The 21831-nt window shown below is 42.7% G+C and overlaps 2 protein-coding genes across 6 annotated transcripts; one reads left to right on the forward strand and one right to left on the reverse strand.

Annotated features, from left to right (window-relative positions):
* Positions 1-1384: 1384 nt before the first annotated feature.
* Positions 1385-11217, reverse strand: LOC115736871 (phosphoacetylglucosamine mutase). Of its 2 annotated transcripts, none has more exons than XM_030668731.2 (9): positions 11093-11217; positions 10742-11004; positions 10395-10514; positions 10122-10264; positions 9786-10034; positions 3088-3500; positions 2833-3008; positions 2238-2334; positions 1385-1824 (listed from the first exon to the last, which is right to left on the reverse strand). In XM_030668731.2, the coding sequence occupies exons 1-9, from the start codon at positions 11151-11153 to the stop codon at positions 1682-1684; spliced, it is 1665 nt and encodes a 554-aa protein (XP_030524591.1). In that variant the 5' UTR covers positions 11154-11217; the 3' UTR covers positions 1385-1681. The 2 variants fall into 2 exon arrangements, with proteins under 2 accessions (XP_030524591.1, XP_030524592.1); XM_030668732.2 differs by having other exon boundaries at positions 9786-10030; positions 10118-10264.
* A 5150-nt stretch (positions 11218-16367) lies between these two features.
* On the forward strand, positions 16368-21477 carry LOC115736870 (probable methyltransferase PMT14). Of its 4 annotated transcripts, none has more exons than XR_007199653.1 (8): positions 16368-16546; positions 17901-18569; positions 18768-18978; positions 19300-19582; positions 19898-20284; positions 20470-20547; positions 20951-21252; positions 21296-21477. XR_007199653.1 is itself a non-coding variant. In XM_030668729.2 (8 exons), exons 3-8 carry the CDS (start codon positions 17928-17930, stop codon positions 21183-21185), a joined length of 1836 nt encoding a protein of 611 aa, XP_030524589.1. In that variant the 5' UTR covers positions 16368-16546; positions 17247-17311; positions 17901-17927; the 3' UTR covers positions 21186-21477. The 4 variants fall into 4 exon arrangements, 3 of the variants coding, with proteins under 3 accessions (XP_030524589.1, XP_030524588.1, XP_048140861.1); XM_030668729.2 differs by adding an exon at positions 17247-17311 and having other exon boundaries at positions 20951-21477; XM_030668728.2 differs by having other exon boundaries at positions 20951-21477.
* Positions 21478-21831: the final 354 nt, after the last annotated feature.

Consider the following 21831-nt stretch of genomic DNA (forward strand, 5'->3'; position numbering starts at 1 on the left):
CGTCTTGTATTCTTGTATTCAAGTTCTTCTTTCGTGCTGTCGTGTGAGATGGTTGGGTCTAATCCGCTGGACCTACTCACATTTTCAAGGTCAATAGAATACTCAATACACGAATCCGCATCTTTTTGTTGGGAGCGCGCAACAGAAGTTTTATACCTCTCGCCCGGAGAGATCGTCAAGATAGAGCTCAAGTTCGAGCCCGTCAATATATCCATTTGGACCCATCTTCACTAAAAAACTTAAGTCAATGAGTTATGGGCCAACTAGAATACATTAACTGCATCACATCACATCAATTCTTCAATGTGAGGTTTTTCTAACACAACTCACATGTGCATTTTAATACTTTTATCGATCGACATGCTCCGTCATTGTAGAAAAAGTAAGCATGTGAAACACACCCTCATTGGTATTGAAACGACGAGGAGTCTTGGGTCTTCCCAGTAAAGTCCGCTCGCATGATTATATTCAATTATGCCGAGGATATTCTCTTTGCTTTTGGGGCTAAAAATGTCGATGACTTTATCCAAGTTGACAAGAGACGTAGTCGGTTTGATGCATTCGCTTTGAAAGTTTAGGCATTATGATGAGAAATTAGAGACATTCAGAAGTACATATTCTATAATGGGGCTCATCTTTTATTCATCTTCACGAGGAAGAATTTAGACATGGCCGTCAGAGTGTGCACTGTTCATGCCTTCACACCCACGTCGATGGTGGATGCAAGCCCGAGCCGGCCATCCGGTCCTGCACATCAGCTTGCAGTCATCGTGGCTGCTACGCCTCGTCAACTCCTTGATCTCTTCAGCAGATCTAAAAAGAGGCAAGGTGGAGAAACCTGCAAATGAAAAGTCTTAAGTCGTTCTATCCACGGATATTAGGAGATTCATCAGAAAGAGCACGAATCCGTGATCACTAACAAGATGTGACAAGCAAGACCAAAAATGCTGCACGAAAATGGACTTGACCGCTGTCTTTTTCCTGGCATCGTGCATCTGTCGCGGAAGCGAGAATCCGATCGATTGCGTGTTGTTGTGAGGAGCAAAAATGTAGAGGCATCATTTGTATAGATTTTAGTCCAGAATTTTACATGCGCCATCCTTGTCGACCAACTCTGTCATGGTAATCGATGGTCGACCAACTCTGTCGTGATAATTGACCACTAGACGCAATCATGTACCGACCGCTGATCTATGGTCACCGATGTTTATCAATATCGATGGCCATGGCTGTTCTTATGGACATCGACAATAGTTTGCGTCGAGTCTTGATAGCCATTCATCCTTAAAATCACATTGCCTACTCACGCCTGAGACCGGATTAATTGTTTATGCAAACATAGCCTAATTGGATTGCTCTCTAAACATGGAATCGCAGAATCTGCTATATTGAAACCCATTATACTGCATGCCATTCCGCGTAAAGCTTAGTTAAACATTGTTTGATCATCGGACAACACGACTTAAAACACGTTTTTCTCGCATATCCGCACAGAGAAGAATATCCCCTCTTATTATAGAGAAAAGCAAAGGCGTTCGTTGAATCCATGTGGATGGAGAAAGAAAGCTTCGATGAGCCATAAATTAGCAACTCAATTTTCGGTCGACAGCATGACCGATCATTCTAATCTGAGAAAGAGACTTGTGATTTCTCGAGCGGTGGAAAATTTGTTACAAAGACGCTATTCGAGGAACTGCTCCACGAGCTTTCCTACAGAATGAGCTAAACTATCTGCTCCTTCCTGCGTAGAGGCCTCTGCATAAACTCGGATAACATCCTCCGTGCCAGACGGGCGTATGAAAGATCGGCCTCGAGGGTATTTAACTGCATCAAAAGCAGAAGGGAAAAAGAAACTCATCATTAGCCCAATAAAAAGCAATCAAAGAATCCCAGAGAAGGAAAAAGCGCAAGCAAAACAATCAGCTCCAGAATTCAAGGTTCAAATGCCTAATCCAGATAACATATTTCCTAAAATACCAAAAAAACACAAGAAGTGCAGATGCACAAAAATTGTAATGGTCGCATTCCCCAGGTCAGACAGATAAGGAACGCTTTCTGCCTTCTTCGTCTATCTTTTTGGCATGCGTAACATGGATGCATTTGCAAGCGGAAGTGTGTGTTACATTTTTATACAAACCATACCTATCAAATATAAAGCCCAAAATACATGTGAAAACAATTCACTGGTGCCAATACCACTAGCATGCCAAGCAAAAACAAAAACCGTTTTACTGTACCAGTTTCGGCATTGATGGCTTCTTGAATGCCAGGGGGTTTCACGACTACTGTTTCTGCATTTGCTGTGACAACCGCAGTTCTATCCATAACTTTGACCTGATGCACACATATATGGGAGAGGGGGTGGGGGGGAAGAGAGAGACGAGGGGATCAGCAACTTAATACAGAGTATGCATCGAATTATGTTATGGTATCAAAATGAAAATAGATTTTCAACCAAAAGATCCGATCAATTCTTCTAACCGATCAGTAAAATCAATAAAAGAACAGACTTCAAATTGAGATTTTCTATACCATTTTTGCCTCCAAAGTAAAAAGGAGAAGTGAACTTTTGTACAAGTGTTTCTCTCAATTCCCATAAGACAAATGGAAGAGCACTTCATAAGTTACCAAGAAGGCATGAAATGCAACGAAATAGTATTGATCCCTATAACAGGAATAAAGTGCTAAAAAAAGGAAATCAGGAAAGATATTCACCCATTTGAGTTGAGCCATGATATCGATTACATGATGAGTTGTGAAAAGAAGTGAGAGAGGAAAACATAAAGGTGCCAACTGCCAAACATTACACAAAATGTGATCAGAGAAACCAACCTTGAGCTGTCTGCTAGGTAGATCCTGATAGAGTTCACTCCATTGGTTGATTGACCAGCTGAGAGTTTGCAAGATGGCTTCAGCTAGCAGCAGCCCACTGAAAGCATCTCCTACTGCTTGATTGACAAGCTTACTGACAGCAAGCAGCCTCAGAGCAGCTTTTTGTGGCTCTGAACCTGAAAAACACAACTTCAAATGAGTTTCAATGACAATATCGCACCATTAATGCCCACTAATATACGACATAACAAATACCTTCAGACATTGAAGAAAGTTCATTTTGTCTCTTCTCCAACCAACAGAGAAAGCTATCTGAGAACAAAATGGTGCCATGTCCATTTGCCTCAAAATAGATGCCAATATCATATTCCACAGCTTTCTCATGCAAAAATTTAACGCCTGTGGGGGTTAACACAACCTCTAGACCCAACTCCTTCAGGAAGTCTGTTGATGCGCCATTGGCATAAGCTGTTTGTACGACTCCAAAACGAGCTTGATAAGGGTTGTTTTCATCCACTCCCTTGTAGAGTATACTTAGCTGCTCCTTGATAAATAATGCAAACAAGGATAACATTTTGTCCCCATCCACAAGCATGATGTTGTTGCTGCTCACAGATGGCACTATGAAATATACAAGCCGATCAGCATCTCCATCCAAACTAGCACACCTGAAAGACTAGACATATTTAAGCAGTCAGTGCCAATTCAATCAATAGGTCAAGCTACTCATCAAAATAATAGAAAAGGAAACTAAAACATAAGAATGGATGTTGAACACATTCATGATTTTTATGCAGGATTGAGCTTACTTCATGATGGAGAAAAAAGTAACACAATTAGGATAGCAGTAATTTGGCATTACATGCACGTGCTGCTGTCGATCATATACTATCAAACAGAAAAATAGACGAACAGTTTCACTATGTACAGAGGTTAACTCCATGTCAGAAGAAGATCCAGCTTTAACATTAACCAACCCATAAAGCTGTTGCCATGGCTAAAACAAAGAAATATAAAGCTGTTGCCAAAGGTCTGTTGGATAGAAATAAATAGATCCAAAAAATAAAACTTCTATTCAGCAACTTTGCCAATGCATACAAGGAGTGCATATACAAAAATCTTCTCAATAGGGCTTTCTTCAAAATGCTGCAAGCAAAACCAAAATAAATGCTGCTTCTGAAATAAAGTTCCATCTTCAGCAAATGAAAGATGTGAATTGTTAAATGCTCATGTCTGGGCTGCAGAAACAGAGTCCCACTATCCAATCAAAATTACTGACCCAAAATAATACGATAAAACACCCATGACCAGGGCCTCATAGTTTTCCTTCACCGTTCCACTGGGATTATATTGAAGTCAAATTGTTACACGACTTTTTCAAACTCAAAATGAATGGACTGAATATGACAGAACTCCCAAGCAATTTTTCTCCACTAATACAATATGTTACTGATAAAAGAGAGATTGTTTATTTCTAAGATCAAAAGTAGTACTTATAGGCTCAGGGTTAAGCCTAGTACAATTATATATATATCCCCAACTTGCTAATATTCTAAAGTAATAAACCTAACACTCCCCTTCAAGTTGAAGCATACATATCAAAAAGACCTAACTTGTGACAAATATATAAAACTCGTCTACGTCAAAGAGGCTTTGTGAAAATGTCTACTAGTTGCTCTTTAGAACGCATGTGCACCCACCATATGTCCCCACAATTCACCTTTTCCCAAATAAAATGACAATCCACCTCTATATGCTTTGTTCGCTCATGAAACACTAGATTGCTAGCAATATGAATAACATACTGATTATCACAATAGAGAGTAGATGATCCGGTCATACACAGTCCAATCTTAGCTAACAACATACGAACCCATTGAAGTTCGCCTATAACATTAGCAATAGCACGATACTCGACTTACGCACTTAGATCGAGAAACAACGGACTACTTTTCCACGACACAAGATTACCACCAAGGAAGACACAGTATCCCAAAGTAGAACGGCGATACATAGGGCAACCAGCCCAATCCGCATCAGAATATCTTGTCACCTCCAAAGACTCGGGGTTAGAATAACCAGCTATACAAAGATGATCATGATTATGGAACACAAGTCCTTGACCCAAAGCTCCCTTCCAATACCAAACAATTTGTAGAACGGCTTGCCAATGAGTAGTACGAAGAGAGCTCATAAATTGACTCACCACACTAACAACAAATGAAGTATCGGGACGAGTAATGGCCTACTAACCGGCGATACTTCTCTAGATCATGAAGAAGTTCTCCATGTTCATTATCAAGCCTCACTCCAGGATCCATAGGTGCGTCACCGGGCTTAGCATCATGTAAGCCAACCTCCTTAAGAATGTCAAGAGTATACTTTCACCGGGAGTGAGCAATACTGCCATTAGCATGGGCAACTTCGATGCCAAAAAAATATCGAAGACGGCCTAATTCTTTGGTGTTAAACTCCTTCTGTAAAAACTACTTAAGTCACAGTATACCTTCATCATCACTTCCCGTGACAATGAAATCAACCACATAGACAACAAGAATAACACACCCTCTTGAAGATGAATGATCCACACCGCACCGATGCATGCCAAACATGATCACCACATCAGCAAAGCAACCAAACCAAGCATGAAGAGATTGCTTAAGCCCATAAAAAGCATTTTGCAACTAGCACACTTTTTCCCCCCGAGCAACAAACCTAGGTGGTTGTTCCATATAGACTTCCTCATGAAGATCACCACGAAGGAATGCATTTTTTACATCAAACTGATGAATAGTCCACTGAGACCGTGCAACCAAGGAAATAACGGTACGAATAGAAGGAATTTTGGCTACCGGAGAAAAAGTTTCATCATAGTCAATACCATAAGTTTGAGTATAGCCCTTTGCTACAAGACGCGCTTTTAAGCACTCAATCGAACCATTTGCATGGTGTTTGACAACAAAGAACCAACAACAACCCACCAATTGTTTATTAGCTAGTAACGGAACCAGCTCTCAAGTTTTATTATGATGTAATGCAGCCATCTCCTCCTCCATAGCATGAGCCCAACCTAGGCCAAAGCCAACCGCACAAGACTCGGCACAAACACAAAGACAAGGAATGACACAAAGACAGACATCCGAGGGCTTAAGTTATGACAAGACACAAAATGAGAAAGAGGATAACGACACCGAGTACGGTGAGTAATAGGAGAACCGACAAGAGACGGTCGATGAGGTTAAGAAGCCCGGACCGAAGGTGGTGGTGGTGGTGGTGGTGGGACGCTCGCCGGTGGAGAGGTATGGCCCCAAACAAGGCAAGGACCACTTGTATAGACCTGAAGAGGAGTTAGTGTTGGTGAAACCTAGATCCGGTGAAGCGTTAATAGAAGTAATGTGCGATGGCTTCGGCTGAGATGTAGGTGCGGAGGGTGGCAAAAGATCCATGGTTAATGGGGCCCGAGGACGAACATCACTAAATATGCTTAATCCTCAAAGAAAGTCACATCAATAGAAATATACTCCTAACGATGAGTAGGACTATAACATAAGTACTCTTTTAAGCACTGGAGTAACCCACAAATATACATTTTTCAACACGAGTGATAATTTGTCCAACCCATGAGAAAAGACTTAAGCATATGAGTGTGATAGCTCCTTTCCACATGAAAGACGAAAGAACTCCAAAAATACAAGGATGAACGTACCACAAAGGACGATCGGGATGAAGAAGAGCGTAAGGGATACCTACTTTCAACATGGAAAATGGAAGACGATGAATAAGATGATATGTCGTAAGAAGAGCATAGCTCCATAAGGACTTAGGCATATGAGTGTGAAGAAGTGGACAGCAAATAACATCCAACCAATGACGATTGTTACGTTCAACAATTCTATTTTGTTGAAGAGCGTGAGCACAAGAGCTTTGATGTAAAACACGATGAGATTCAAGAAATAGAATGAAGGTAAAAAAAGAAAAGTATTCACGAGCATTGTTTGTACGCAAGCACTTAACAAAATAACCATATTGAGTACGGACTTCATTATAAAACCGGCGGAATCTTTTATTAAATACAACCAAGTTGTACGAGTACAATTATCAATAAAAGTGACAAAATAGCGAAGACCAAATGAAGACTCGTGACTAGGACCCCACACATCGAAGTGAACTAACTCGAATGGTTGGAATGCACGACTCGAAACACAAGGGGAAAAAGACACGATGGTGTTTACCCACCTAACACATTTCACAATTAAATCGAAGACCCGAACTAGACACAAAAGGAAAACATCATAATCCGTCTACTGATGGGTGACCAAGGTGACAACGGCCATCTACAACTTTATTCTGAACCGTTGTAGTAGCAGCAATAATCTCAAGGTCCAGGATATACAATCCACCGGTCTCACGCCCACCACTTATTCGACATCCGGTCTTCGGATCTTAAAGAACACACCAAGACGAAGAAAAGATAATATCGCAATCAAGGTCACAAGTAATAGAACCGATAGAAAATAGATTATAAGGGAAGCGTGGAATACGGTAAACAAAAGGTAAGGAGATAAAGGAACTCAATGATACCCAATCTGTACTAGTTACTTTGAACCGAGAACCATCTGCTAAGGTGACCGACGTAGAAGGAACATACAAGGTAGACGTGCAAAGACGAGGATCACCAGTCATATGATGAGTGACATCTGAATCAATAACCCAAGGACGAGGAGTGGTTGTACTTGGATAGTAGACAGTAGGAATATTATGTTGTGCTAAAGTAACAAAAGGACCGGAGACAACACCACTCGCACTCTATCGTGCTTTGACTAACTCATCAGATTCTACATGGGTTAAGTTTACCGTACCCTATCCAAAAGGGGGGCGCAGTCGAGTCCAAGGCTCAATATCAATAGAGGCATGTAGACCCCCTAGCTCATGATGATGGTCATAACAATAATCGATAGTATGCCCGTAAAGCCGGCAATGAGTGCAAAAACGGCTCTCACGAACTCCTCTAGAAGCATTATTACTACCACCACCATGAGTAACACCTCGGCCCCGAAAACCACGACCATAGTAAGAACTATTAGGATTCCAATGTCCACGACCATTAATACAACCACGAGTCCCTTGACTCCACGAGCCACCAAAGCATTGTTTGTCGACATTGTGAAGTCTTGGGACCTGGAAATATAACGAGCAGCCCGAGAACACACTTCTTCTATGGAAGGGAGAGTGCTTTGAGAAGTAGTATGTTGTCGAAGGACACAGTGATATGGACCAAGAACACAAAGAAAGAGCACAATCATCATATCCGCTTCTCGTTCTTGCATCCGAGTAACCGTGGTAGCCGATGGAAAATAAGACTTGAGGCGCCGATACAAAGACGCAAAACGAGCATAATACCCTACCAACCTAGCATCACCAATTTTGGCTTCAAATAAAGCCTCCCACATTCACAAACTCGACTCATGTTATTTTGTTTGGAATATAGTAAAGCGCACTTTGTCCATACCTCACGAGCTATCTTACAATCTATGAAAAGACGGCAAACAGATTCAGCCATACTTCTCCATAAAAGTGTACGCAAAGTAACATCAATGAACTTCCACTCTTCTAGACTGGCTGAATCTGCAGGTGGTTCTTCTTCAAGCCACCTAGACGGGCGATTAGCATAAATAAAAGGCACAAGAAGGATAATTGACACCATCTAACTTGACCAAGGTATTGTATAAACCTGTCATTCTATGACAGGGACCAAAAGATCCCGAGCTCGAAGAAGCACTAGGGGGGCCAACCTCGAAAAAATAGATGGAGAAATCGAAGAATCGGTAGACATCTCCACAAACCAAGAACCAAAAAAAAATAAAAGAATAAAAAATCCACAAGCTACCACAACACCACTAATCACTAGGAAAATTTGTCAAAGTATTACATGCGGGTCTCAATCATCACCCATCAACAACAGAGAGAACCCAACATGCAATCAAATAACAAACACACGACCTACCGACGAAATCAGCAAATTCAGCCCCACATCAGTCAGAAAAACCACCCAAATCAGCAAATTCAGCACATTCACCTCATAGAACACCCGTCCACCTCCCATAATCCTCAGCACAGCAACAAAATCAGCAAATTCAGCACATTCATGAGAAGATTTGACCACCACAGGGTCGTGCAACCACCAAGGGGGTCGCATCTCAACCAGCAAGCAGCAACCACTAGGGAACGTCTGACGGGGGTTTGCACCTCAATGACGGACCACCAGGGGTGGTCCCGTCTCGACCAGCGACTGTCTAAGAGGGGTCGCACTCGACTAGCAACCACCAGGGGAGGTCACGCTTGACCTGTGACTGCCTGGGCTGAGTCACGCTCGGCCGACAACCTTCAACAAGGTCACGTGAGAACTAGGCGACCCTCTGAGGGTCAGATCTGTTCGCCGGCATGAAGGATGACGGAAGACAATGATGGATTAAGAAATGCTGAAGATCGTGATGTCTAGTAAGGTTTACTTTGTCTTAAGTGTGCTACGATGCCATGTTACCGATAAAAGAGAGATTGTTTATTTTTGAGATCAAAAGTAGTACTTATAGGCTCGGGGTTAAGCCCAGTACAATTATATATATAACTCCAACTTGCTAATATTCTAAAATAATAAACCCAACGCAATGCAACCAATTTTTCATTCATAGAGACAAAAGATAATTTTAGTGATTATGTAAACTATTCACACTTCACAATAACTGAGTAGAGACCAATTATTCATACAGATCTTGAGTGTTATTGTCACCACATGATGCAGTTTTACTGCATTGCTTTTATCCTGTGAGCTGTAGACAAGTTACTCCACTCATAATCTTTCAAAAGGATATTGACCATTGGCGTGTAAACATGAAGGACAGAACATTTTGATAAAGTCATAAAAAATTAGTAGGCAGCAAGCATTGATGGCTTACCTCATTCCAATATCATTCGAGCCAAATTCTTGAGGTACAACCTTCTCCTTCTGCACATAATCTGCACCAACTCCTTCATTTAAAATACCTCCCCCTTTTCCAGTATTACGAACCTCAATAACTAAACCATCCAACATATTCATTAAACATTCAAGTTTTTCGCCACCCACCCCATTTGCACCGTCCACAACCAGTTTATAGTCTGTTCCTTTAACCTTGCATTCACCAGGGACCAAATTCATCAAGCACCTGAGCCACCGCAATAATCATGAGAAAGGCCAACTAGTGTTGCACTACTACAATTTCACGGAAGAGGAAGCTCACATACAAACATACCTGAAAGAGCTCGAGAGCTGCTCAAAATAATCGCGTTCAGATGCTTTCATGCCCTTATTCCTAGCACGAACCATCCAATGCAATTGAGGTGTTGTAAGGATACCCATGTCAATGGCAGCTGATCCAACAATGGAATTAATACCCTGGAAGTAATAAAAAACATAAAGTCAAGTCTACAATTTCAGGCCAAGAAAAGCAAGAGTATTTGGGGATCCGAATAACATTTATGCAGAGTTAATGAGAAAAATATGATCTTTGATGGCAATACTTTACCTGTTTAGCAGCTTCAAGAAGAGATTCTCCACTAGGCCTCGTATCTCTCCCCAACAAAACCTCAGCTCGGCAATGTCCATCAATCAAGATGCTCTCCTCCTTTGCAAATTCGATTATCAGCTGTTTACAAAAAGAAAACGCAGCAAATAGTCAAGAACTTCTCTCGATGCAAAAAGACCTGAAGAATTATCTTTTCAATTACTAAACTTCTTCTCTTAATCGCAGCAAATGAAGCCTAAAATTCTTCTTCCTCTTCATCCACTCACTAAAATCCTTTCGACAAATTCGCAGGAATCACGAGACATATACACATACGACAAGCACGCGTGAGACAGACAGAGATAAACCTGGAGGAGGCAATCGGAGTCAGTGGCATTCGCGAGAGCGTCGGCGAACGGCTCCCACGCCTGCGTGAGCATGCCGCCGCTCGGATCGGCGATCTTGACGCCGTTGTCGGAGATTTTGTTGTGGGAGGCGGTGATCATGAGGCCGATCACGGACCGGGTCTTGATAGACCTCAGGGCCGCCAAGATGCCGGCCCGGTAGACCGTCGATTCGAGGACAAGCGCGTCGGCTCTGAACCCGGCCGTACCGTACGAGAACTTCACTCCTGCGAAGAAGGTGAAGCCAAAAAGAAATCAGAGAACAAGCCGGTGGATCAGAATGGAAAGGGAAGAGTGGAGAGAGAAGTTGGCGACCTGGAGGGATCGGGAAGCGAGAGGAGGTCTTGAGGAGGATGGATTTCTGTTCTTCATCCATAGCGTCGGAAGCTGCACACAGAGAGCGAGAGAGCGAGTTCCCGGTGAACAAATGTGAAGCGTACGCTTGAGTGCACGAAAACATTCCGTTTCCTAAATAAATTTTTAATTAATTTTTTTTTTATTTCTGAATAAATTCTTGAGTAAAAAAATATATTTAATAATAATATAAAATTTCTAATCCTTGAATAAAAGTTTATTTGACAACAAATAAAAATTTTTACTTCTAAAGATTATTATTTATTTTTTACTCCTACAGTGGTGGTTGCAACGGTCGGCAAAGGGTGGCGATAGGTGGTAGAGATTGACGATGGGTGGCGATTGCGGCAAGCGATGGTCGGTGGCGACAAGGTCGGTGACGGCGGCCGATGATGAGGCGGGGGGCGACGGCGGGCAGCAAGTGATGTTTAGTGGTGGTCGGCGACCGAGGATAGTGATTGCGGGCAACGAAGGTCGGCGGTGGTTGGTGTCTACGGCCTGCGATGATCATGGCTCGAGGTGGCGGCCTACGGAGGTCGGCGGTGGGTGGCGGCGGCCGACGGTGAGGCGGGGGCAACGATGGACGGCAGCGGGTGGTGGTCGGCGGTGACCGGTGGTGGGAGACCGAGGGTAGTGGTTGCCGGCGACGACCGGCCATGGTCGAGGCGACCGGTGGAGGTCGGTGGGTGCCGCCGATGGTTGAGGCGGCCGGCAATGGGTGGTGGTCGGCAGCAAGTGGTGGTTGGCGACGGTGGTGGCGTCGGCGATGGCTCGAGGTGGGTGATGACGGCCGGCGAGGCGGGGGACGACGACGGGTGGTGGTCGGCCGTCGCCGTGACGTGAGAAAAAGTGGGTTTATTATTTCTAATTTCTGTTTTTTCGAGAAGCTATAATTTTTTGTATCTGATTTCCCTTCCAAATCTATTTCTGAAACAAAATTTTGTTTCAGAAATAGAAAAATAAAATTACATTATCAAACAGATTTATATTCCAAACATGTTTTAGCAATAGGTTTGGAATAGAAATAGATGAGCATAATGGTTGTCATGCACCCCCATAAAGTTAACACCAAAAAAATCGAATAATGAGAGTTGAAATAAATAATTGAAATTAATTTGTTAAATATAACATCATACACGTTCAATTTAATTTCTAAACTTAATGAAAATATTCAATATCACCTCTAATCTTAAATTAATGGCTTGATTGTACATAGATAGCAGTATCATTTGAAATTCTGATATTGAAAATTCATAACTTTTGTCTTGCGATTTCATTAGTCTAGTCTTCAATTTGTCTAATAGAGTTCTTCTATATTTGCAAATCTTCCGACATAGGCTCTCCAATAACGAATCGAATCAAATTCAATTGACATGGCTGCCGGCCGATGCCAATTGAGATGTCCATATGGACACACAGAATAATGCAGTCAATAGAAGCAACATTCCGAGGATGGCCCGAATAAAATTCAGGTAATGTGGAGTTTGAAACTACAAGAATCTTTTTTTTGGTCTAAGAAACTACATGGATGAAAGTAGTAGAATTTTTCATATGACATAAGTTATTATGAACTAGGGGTGTCAATGGTTCACTTCGGTTCGATTTTTTAAACCGAACCGAACTAAACCATTAAAAAATATGCTTGAACCGAACCAAAACTTGTCCAAACCGAACCGAGCCGAGCTAAAAAACTTAGTTCGGTTTGGTTTTCGGTTCGAACTTCCTTTTTTTTTTTTTTTTTTTTGGTGCCTTGCTTTGCTCTGCTCAAGAAACTCTCATAAATATATGTTGGAATTCATTGACTTGCTGGAGACATCCATCAAAGTGTCCACTCGTGGGGTGTCATTGAGAATTAAAGATACATTACTCGGTCACTTTTCTTTGTTTGTTTGTTTTATCTTTTGGCATATGATGTTGCCCTTGGTACGATGGAATGGAATGAAATCGAGAACTCGGTTACTATGTCGATCAAGAATTATACTTTTCACCAATCTTCAATACTTACATTTATATTTCGTTAGTATTTAATCTTGTAAGTTTTTAAGAAACGAGGAATGGAATCATGATCGCTCCAGTCATAGTGGCACCAAACATTTATGTTCTCAGTTTCTTCAAATCAAACAGAACAGAGATAGTATCAGTCTTTGCACATTTCAATCTCTAGCAGAGTGCTTTGAAATCTATTTGAAAATCCGTAGTAAGAAGGAAAAAGATAGCTAAAACTGATGTTACGGGACACTAAACTGTACTAACAGCTTGCGAATAAGAAAGAGAAACTGCCATGGTGAATATGAAGAGTGTTGTAGAGATCGGTCACTGTCAAGACTCCATGTGCCTAACATTCAAATGATCACCCATGCCGTCCGTCTCTCCGGCTTGACCTTCCGTAGTCTTGGACAAACCAATACTCACTCGACTTGATAAACAATGCTGAACCGTCGGAACTCGGAAGTGATCACTCCTGAAGCCCTCAAAAGTTCTTCAATGGGTTAGTCAAGCGGTGCTAGTAGTAACAGTAACCATAGCTCGAGTTCAAGCAGATCCATAGAAGCCCCTCTGCAAGGACAAAGAGCACGATATGAACATGAACAAGAACAAGGACGGGGGCAAGGTAATCTAGCACACAAGTTGAGCAAAAAAATGAAGCAATCAGGCACAATCAAGTTCCTTGATTTTTGGGGCCCGAAAGCCTCTGCAAAATTACTATGATAGCAATATGCCACTTATGCTTCAGCAGGAGCATATCAGTAACCTAAAGTATTTCATGCCAACCCAAACACCCGTCCTGTTAATTCTTCTCAGCGACGGCTGTACAATTTCACATGTATGTCTTCACACTCACTTATCTATGTCACCCATTCCAAACACCAAGTAACGATAGAACTGCGGCAGCAACAAGGAAACTAGCACAATAATTGCCTTTTGAGGATTGCATAACCCAAGTAAGGTAACTGGCCATAAATCCAAGCCATCTTCAGAATTCTTTTATAGAGGGAATTGCCTTTTGAGGATTGCATAACCCAAGTAATCTCAGAATTCAAATCCCCTATTGCACACCATGAAGATCAAGCAATGATGACCACACAGCACTAGAGAAGGACCACACAGCAACGGATGGATTCCACATTCTTTGACAAAACAAAAACAGAAAAAGCCTAACTTGGAGCCGATTCAATCAAGTTCCACATTGAAAACAGTCAATTCAACCTATCCAAGCTATGCCGTTGAAGAAGCAGAAACAGGAGCAGGTTCAGAGGTCGCCGGGGATTAAATGAAAGAGGGCTATGCTCACCGGAAGATAGAAATCGTCACTTGTGAATAACAACCAGTCTGAACAATGTATACGTCGTCTGCACTAAGTTCATGAACAAAGATTTCCAATCAAAATAAAGAACTAAAGCATCATCCTTCAACCTGTAAATAACAACCACAACCACACTCTACTATGTTTACTAGCAAAATCTTCTCGATTGAGCACACATCTTTTTTGGTTCAGTTTTTAGTTTAGTTATGACACCCCTATTATGAATGGGGGGAAATTATGAATCGAAAACGAAATTTGTCATTGTCGCATTGCAATCACTGGCTCATTCTCTTGGATAATTCCCGGAGCGTACATATCGTCACTCTAATTGGGGCTTTCAAACGGGTCGGGCCGGCTCGGCCAATATTCCTAGTGGGCCATGACAGGACTACTCGACCATTTTCCTAGTGGGTCATGGCTGGCCAGCCCGGCCCATTTATTTACCGGGCCTTCTGCTTATATTATTTTTCCACTGCACAATCTGGACTCAAGAATAGTAGCCCAATCGCCATTGGATTAATAGACACTGGGCTACTGGAAAAAGTTGGGAGGACCCGGCCCGGTTGACAAATGGGTCGGGTCACAGCAAGGCTAAGATTCGGGTCATTCCAATTGATGGAAGAAATAAGGCAAGAGAATAGCACATGGAAATTGGGCCCCGTTCTACGCTTCACTGCCACATGTACTTCTCCACTGAATGGCGTGCAGTTTCCACATGTCAAATCGTTGTCTAGTGCCCCCCTCTCCCCTTCTCTCTCTCTCTCTCTAACACAACAGGATTACAAGAAGATAGTCCATCCCCGAGAAAAATATCGAGCAATCGATGGCGTGCTTCCGAGGTCTCAGCTCGAATCGCTAAATCTGCACATTCTCTGGCGGTCGCTCTTAAAAATCACGCACCCATGCGCTCCAACGGTCAATCAGCGCAAGTACAAGATCAAAGGACTACCACGATCGGTGGATTCGAACCGATTGACACTTAGATGCAAGATATCCCGACGATAGGAAGTTAAACAGCAATCAACAGAGACGCCCGTGGTTGTGGTCGAGGTGTGCACGCACCCAGTGACAAAGGAACTTGAATTCACTGTCACCGTCGAGGGGTGAAAAGAGATCTCTTACTTGAAAATGTCAACGAAGAGAGGTAAAAATTGTCATGGGAAAAGATGGTATGCCTAATGGAGAGAAAAGGACGGGAGTGTCGGCAAGTGATGGGACGGCGATTTGCCCATTTGCTATTGCCAGCAACTTTTGTTTGGGTCAAAACTATTGCCAGCAACTTGACGACCCAAAAGGAGAGCGACTGACGTGGAAAGAGAGAAACTCATAATCTAAATGGCTTAAATGGTCGTGGTCCTTTGCTCTTCCAATGCGTCTTGCCTTCGCTAATAGAAGGCTCTGGTGGGGATGGGCATGCCAACCGCCCATCTAGTTTGGCCTACTTGAGTGCCGCATGCCGTGAAATTCGAGGCTAATTGTCGTGGATTCGGAGCCTTGCCCCTCGTAATTTCGGCCCCCGAGCTGAAGTTTTGCTTATTAATCCTAGCATGTAAAGATTAGGTAGATTCAATCTTAAAATTACTAATTTGCAGATAAGTTCATCACTGTGTGAAGATTTTAAATTCGATCACAAGGCTCGGTAGACTTTGTTTCAGTAAAAGGAAAGGAAAGCACATTGACTAGGCTACCCCCAAGTGCCAAGCGCACTGGAATTTTGTCCCCCCTCTCTCTCGCAAATAAATAAAGAAATAAATCACTCTCCTGTTCAGCAGCGGATAACTCAGAAAAGAGTCTTGGGTTGGTCTCAAGATCTCATCATCAACCCTCGTATTCCCAGGTCGTTGAAAGTTTCAAATCTTACCCATGAAATCTACTTTCATCTCCACTTGTGAAAATTTCACCTTTTTCTATAAAATATACAGTACGGTTCACCCTGTTGTTCGTTGCTCCGTAATGATTCTCCCTCCTTTGCCCACTGTCCCCTGTCGCTCTCCAGCTCACTCGCCTCACTAGTTGCTTAGCACTCTCTGTTCTCACGGAGATCTAGAGCTTCACAAAACAAGGAGGAGCACTCACTTTACTTTCTTATGCTTGATCCGGGAAGTTATAAGGTACATACTTTCTGTTTTTCTTACAGAGACATCTTGGGTTGAGCGTGAAGATTGGTTGGTCCTTGTTATAGTTTTTTACTTCCTTCTTTGTGATGGGTGGGTTTTTTTTTGCCCCCTGCATTTTGTGGGTTTGTGTGCTCCTCCAGTTGGGTGGAGTGATGCGTTTTCTAGTCCCTTCAATTTGACCAGGCGTGGATTCTTGAAAGTTGGCTGCTTTTCGGTGTTTTTGTTCTTGCTCATATGTTAATAATCCTCTTCAGGATTGTGTTGTTTGTTGCATAGGGTTGCATAAAGAAGTGGTTGTTTTTCTGCTTAGCAAATCCGATGGAGTTGAGTTCTGTTCACTGGAGTAAAGGATTTCCATACTTCTTCCGAGAGAATGATTGTTGCAATTCAATCATTTCATACCCGGTCGGTATTGTTTGGCCGGTCTCGGCGTACTTGGTTTATGTATGTTTCGATGAGTAGATCTTGAAAGTATCTCCATTTATGTGAAATTCATGAATCGGACAGTCCAACCGTAGATCATGTGCATACATTTGGTAAGCAGAGCATCTCCATGTATGTTTTTGAGGAGTTGGTTCAGTCAATGCCGGTGCTTGGATTTACATATTGTCAAAACTCATGCATCAGTATCTAATCGAAATCTACAAGGAATCATTGGTTTGTGTGATCTAAGATCTGACTAAATTAGTTTCAGAACGATAGGTGCTCAGGAAATTTCCACCAGTTGGTACAGTTTATAAGTAAATTGCTTGTCGAATGGTATATCCTGTTTTACCATCTTGTATATTTGGACAATTTGTGTGATCAATGAATAAGTTGATAGAGGCGGTTGCCTGCGGTCCCTGCTAGTTTAAAGGTTAGGCATGACAACATATAGTAAGCAAAACGATCTTTTTGTTATCTGTTTTTGATGACTCCAATTCTCTTGCAAGTTTTGCAGTTAGTACCCATGGGTTAAATCCTTCCCCACCTGCCCCCATCTACAAGTTCCCAGCGCTTCAGTTCAGTGCTATAACCATGACTATTTGATCATCGCCAGTAGATCTTTTCTTCTTTAATAGAGACGACTAAAAATACAAAGAGTATTGGTTGTTTGCAGTACTCATGCCGTTGTGCTTGCCTCCTTAATGCTTGGCATCCTTATCTTTTTGGCAATGATTGTCATATTACGTCGTGAGCATCAGAAGCACGGATAATTTTCTGCTTCACATGCATACTCAAGCAAGTTGAATTATTTCAATTATGCCTAATGCTGCGGATGTGGGTTTAAGTATGCACGCCTCTGATCTTCTTTCCTATTTGTTACGTGCTTAATAATGACTTCTTTAACTCTGCTTTTACTGTACAGTGAGCTCGGGACTACATCTTGAACAGAATGGTGATCAAGAGTAATCTCTCAGGCAACAGAACACGAAAACCAGTGTCCATCTTTGTGGCCCTCGGTTTGTGTTGTTGTTTCTACTTGTTGGGAACATGGCAAAAGAGCGGCTTTGGTAAAGGAGATAGCATAGCTCGTGAAATAACTAAGCGTACTGATTGCAATGTCTTCACAAACCTGAACTTTGAGACGCATCATAATGATGTTGAGATCACTGAACCTCCCGAGCAAAAGATTGAAGTGTTTGAGCCTTGTGATGTTAAATATACTGATTATACTCCTTGTCAAGAACAGGACAGGGCAATGACATTCCCTAGAGAGAATATGATATACAGGGAAAGACATTGTCCTTCAGATGATGAAAAATTGCGCTGTCTTGTCCCCGCTCCTAAAGGTTATAAGACTCCATTTCCCTGGCCAAAAAGCCGTGACTATGCCTACTATGCTAATGTGCCTTACAAACACTTGACGGTTGAAAAGGCTGTCCAGAACTGGGTGCAGTTCAAGGGTGATGTGTTCAAGTTTCCGGGTGGCGGTACAATGTTTCCTCAGGGAGCAGATGCTTATATTGATGAACTTGCTTCAGTGATACCAATAGCTGACGGTTCTGTCAGGACAGCTCTCGACACTGGTTGTGGAGTAAGTTTCATAACTTTGGTCTTCTAGCTTCGCTTGTAAGGGGCTTGTCTGGGGTGTCTCATGCAAGCTTTTTTTGTTGAAGACAACTTAATTCATCTCTTTTTTCCTCTGCACTGTCTTTGTTCTATCTGCCTTCATCTGTATGAGTTCTGCTACTCTAGCTTCATTGCTCCATCATTGAGAGGGAATCTGATGCAGGTGGCGAGCTGGGGTGCATACCTGCTGAAAAGAAATGTATTGGCCATGTCGTTTGCACCAAGAGACAACCACGAAGCGCAGGTGCAATTTGCGTTGGAGAGAGGAGTGCCTGCCGTTATTGGTGTCCTTGGAACTATACGTCTTCCATACCCATCAAGAGCCTTCGACATGGCTCAGTGCTCTCGTTGCTTAATTCCATGGACTGCTAATGGTAAGTGTGAGTATTAACCTCTGGCAAACGATAGTCAGATTGAGTCTCTGATCTGCTGAATGGTCAAAGTACGGTAGCTGGTCACTGTCCACTTATGTTTGCTCACTTGTTTTTCCAAATAATTGGTGTGTTAATAACATGGTATGTGTTGTGTGTGCGTTGCAATAGTAGCAGGCTGATTTGTTTAAGTTTATTGTTGCTTTGTACATAAGAATCAATTGCCAGTAGAATTTTGCCTCAAAAGAAGCTTGAGTTGGACATGGGCTTTTCTCACAATTCTTTTTGATGAGTTGCCAATTTATGACATTTTCTTCATGATAGAGGGCATATATCTGATGGAAGTCGATAGAGTCCTCAGGCCTGGTGGATACTGGATCTTGTCTGGCCCTCCCATCAATTGGAAGATGTACTACCAGACATGGAAGCGCTCTAAGAAGGAGCTTCAGGCAGAGCAAAGAAGGATAGAAGAGCTGGCTGAACAACTGTGCTGGGAGAAGAAGTACGAGAAAGGAGACCTTGCCATCTGGAGGAAAAAAGTAAATGACCGATCTTGCCAAAGGAAATCTGCCCCCATATGCCACTCTAAAGATGCCGATGATGTCTGGTTAGTCTCCAACACAAGTCCTGTAAAATCTTATAATCAGTCAACCTTTAGGGGTGCACAAGCCTGCATATGAGAGAGACTCTTTGGACAGCTCAAATCATGTTACTTTTGCTAAAGCACTCAAGGTTTGAAAGCAATTTGACAAGTTAAGCACAACGTGAACAGTTCAGAGATTTTATGGTGGTGGGGTAGGTTTAGAAGAGTATGTATATGTTAGTTTTTAACTCCCATCAGGGATTTCGTATTTTCAGTATATATAAACTTCTAGCCATTCTGATCTGTATAATCTTATCGCGTCATTTTGGTACTCGTCAGGTACGAGAAAATGGAGATGTGCATAACTCCTTTCCCCAAGGCAGCAAGTTCTAATGAAGTGGCAGGAGAGGAACTGAAGAAGTTCCCGGCCAGGCTTAATGCCGTCCCGCCTCGAGTAGCTAAAGGGTCTGTTCCGGGAGTCACGGCTGACATATATGATGAGGACAATAAAATCTGGAGAAAGCATGTCAGTAGCTATAAGCGGCTCAACAAATTGATTGGCTCCACGAGATATCGCAACGTGATGGACATGAATGCGGGCCTCGGTGGGTTCGCAGCGGCACTTGAATCGCCAAAATTGTGGGTTATGAATGTCGTGCCAAACATTGCAAAGAACACGCTAGGCATCGTCTACGAGAGGGGTCTGATAGGCATTTACCACGACTGGTGAGTTTTTGATAAGTGCAAGTGCCTGTCAGATCTCATGGGCAAACTTGTTTAGTTTCTTTATGCGAAAGTGCTTTCATTTTTGGTTAAAGATTACCTGAAACTCAAACCTCATTAGTAACACTGCTATGCCCTCAAGTACCTCTTTGTTGGATTCGAGAGATTGAACTTTCATATGGTTTCAGGTGTGAAGGCTTCTCTACTTACCCGAGGACGTATGATCTAATTCATGCCAGCGGGCTCTTTAGCTTGTACAAGGGCAAGTAAGTCTTCTCCTTCAGCTCCTGATTATTTATCCTCTGGTCAGTGTTTAGGAACTTCTGTAGATAAAATGGATTCGGGTTGGTTTACCAGCGCCAGACTAGGGCAGGGACCTTATTCTTCAAGCTTAGCATGCAAAACTCCTGCAGTACAATACGGAGCCGTAATTAACAGAACGCAGACCATAGTGGTCCTCTCTTAAGATTCAGTTTGCATACTTGCAATCACATAGTTGACTTATTCCAGACAGCATATGACTAAATGTGCCATCGAATTTGAGTCCTTTCTTTCGCGTTTTTTTCTGTGGATGTGGCATCCGCGCCATCCAACCTTAAGTCAGTGAGTTCATCCGCTGCAAACGCTTTTACACCGCCGTCCCCTGACATCAACCTTAAATGTCGCCAGGTGCAAGTTTGAGGACATTCTTCTGGAGATGGACCGCGTATTGCGGCCCGAAGGCACGATCCTCCTGCGGGATGAGGTTGATACGATGAACGAGGTAAGGAAGATCGCTGGAGGAATGAGGTGGGATATCAAGTTGGTGGATCACGAGGATGGCCCCCTCGTGCCCGAGAAGATATTGGTCGGGGTCAAACAGTATTGGGTCGGTAGCAGTGGCAACAGCACGTCGGACATGTAGAAGATCTCACATTCTTTTCCCCAGGTTTCAATGGAAGCCAAAGAAATCCCATTTGGATTTGAGCAGGGCCATCAGCAGAAATGCAAGTTCCTATCATATGGGGATGCAAGTGTTCTTTCATAGGCCATTCTGTTTAGCACTTACTTGTTTTGGATTTCTTAGGAGGATTTGCCAGGGTAAAACCCAAAATGGCTTTTCACACTGCCAAAATAATCAGGCTATCTGTCACCCGGGATTTCGCCGGGCCTGTGTAACGATCATAATGAAAGTTCCTGGATCAGTCGTCACGCTACTGCTCGTGTCAAACTCACCATTCAGCTTTGCTCTAAGGTATCGAGTTTCATTCGCGACCATCCCCAACTCATTAGAAGAGGACAAACTGCACCATTCTCGCCCGCAAAGTTCTAAAAGCTCGAACGCGTTCGGAATGCTTACTCCACACGCTGAGCCGGGCGCCATCCTGGCCTCTGTTTGAGCATTACCCTTCTTGAATGTCTCCTCTGTCGAATATGGTCGACCGAGGTACAGTCTAGATCAACTACCACACATGATTTTTTTGGTCACTTTACAGTTGGAACGCTATGATTATGCAAATTCGCTTGACCCCTAGTTGATGTCCGGTCCTGTCCTGTCCTGAACTACTGTT

The sequence above is a fragment of the Rhodamnia argentea genome, chromosome 9 (genome assembly GCF_020921035.1).
Source record: "Rhodamnia argentea isolate NSW1041297 chromosome 9, ASM2092103v1, whole genome shotgun sequence".
Classification (NCBI taxonomy): Eukaryota; Viridiplantae; Streptophyta; class Magnoliopsida; order Myrtales; family Myrtaceae; genus Rhodamnia; species Rhodamnia argentea.

Excerpts from the sequence above, each read along its gene's own strand:
- LOC115736871 (XM_030668731.2), bottom strand. The coding sequence starts at position 11,153 with ATGGATGAAGAACAGAAATCCATCCTCCTCAAGACCTCCTCTCGCTTC. Across the intron at positions 11,005-11,092 it reads TCGCTTCCCGATCCCTCCAG|GAGTGAAGTTCTCGTACGGT; the intron begins GTCGCCAACTTC and ends CCTTCTTCGCAG. Across the intron at positions 3,009-3,087 it reads ACTTTCTTCAATGTCTGAAG|GTTCAGAGCCACAAAAAGCT; the intron begins GTATTTGTTATG and ends TGTGTTTTTCAG.
- LOC115736870 (XM_030668729.2), top strand. The coding sequence starts at position 17,928 with ATGGTGATCAAGAGTAATCTCTCAGGCAACAGAACACGAAAACCAGTG. Across the intron at positions 18,979-19,299 it reads AATTCCATGGACTGCTAATG|AGGGCATATATCTGATGGAA; the intron begins GTAAGTGTGAGT and ends TCTTCATGATAG. Across the intron at positions 20,548-20,950 it reads TTTAGCTTGTACAAGGGCAA|GTGCAAGTTTGAGGACATTC; the intron begins GTAAGTCTTCTC and ends AAATGTCGCCAG.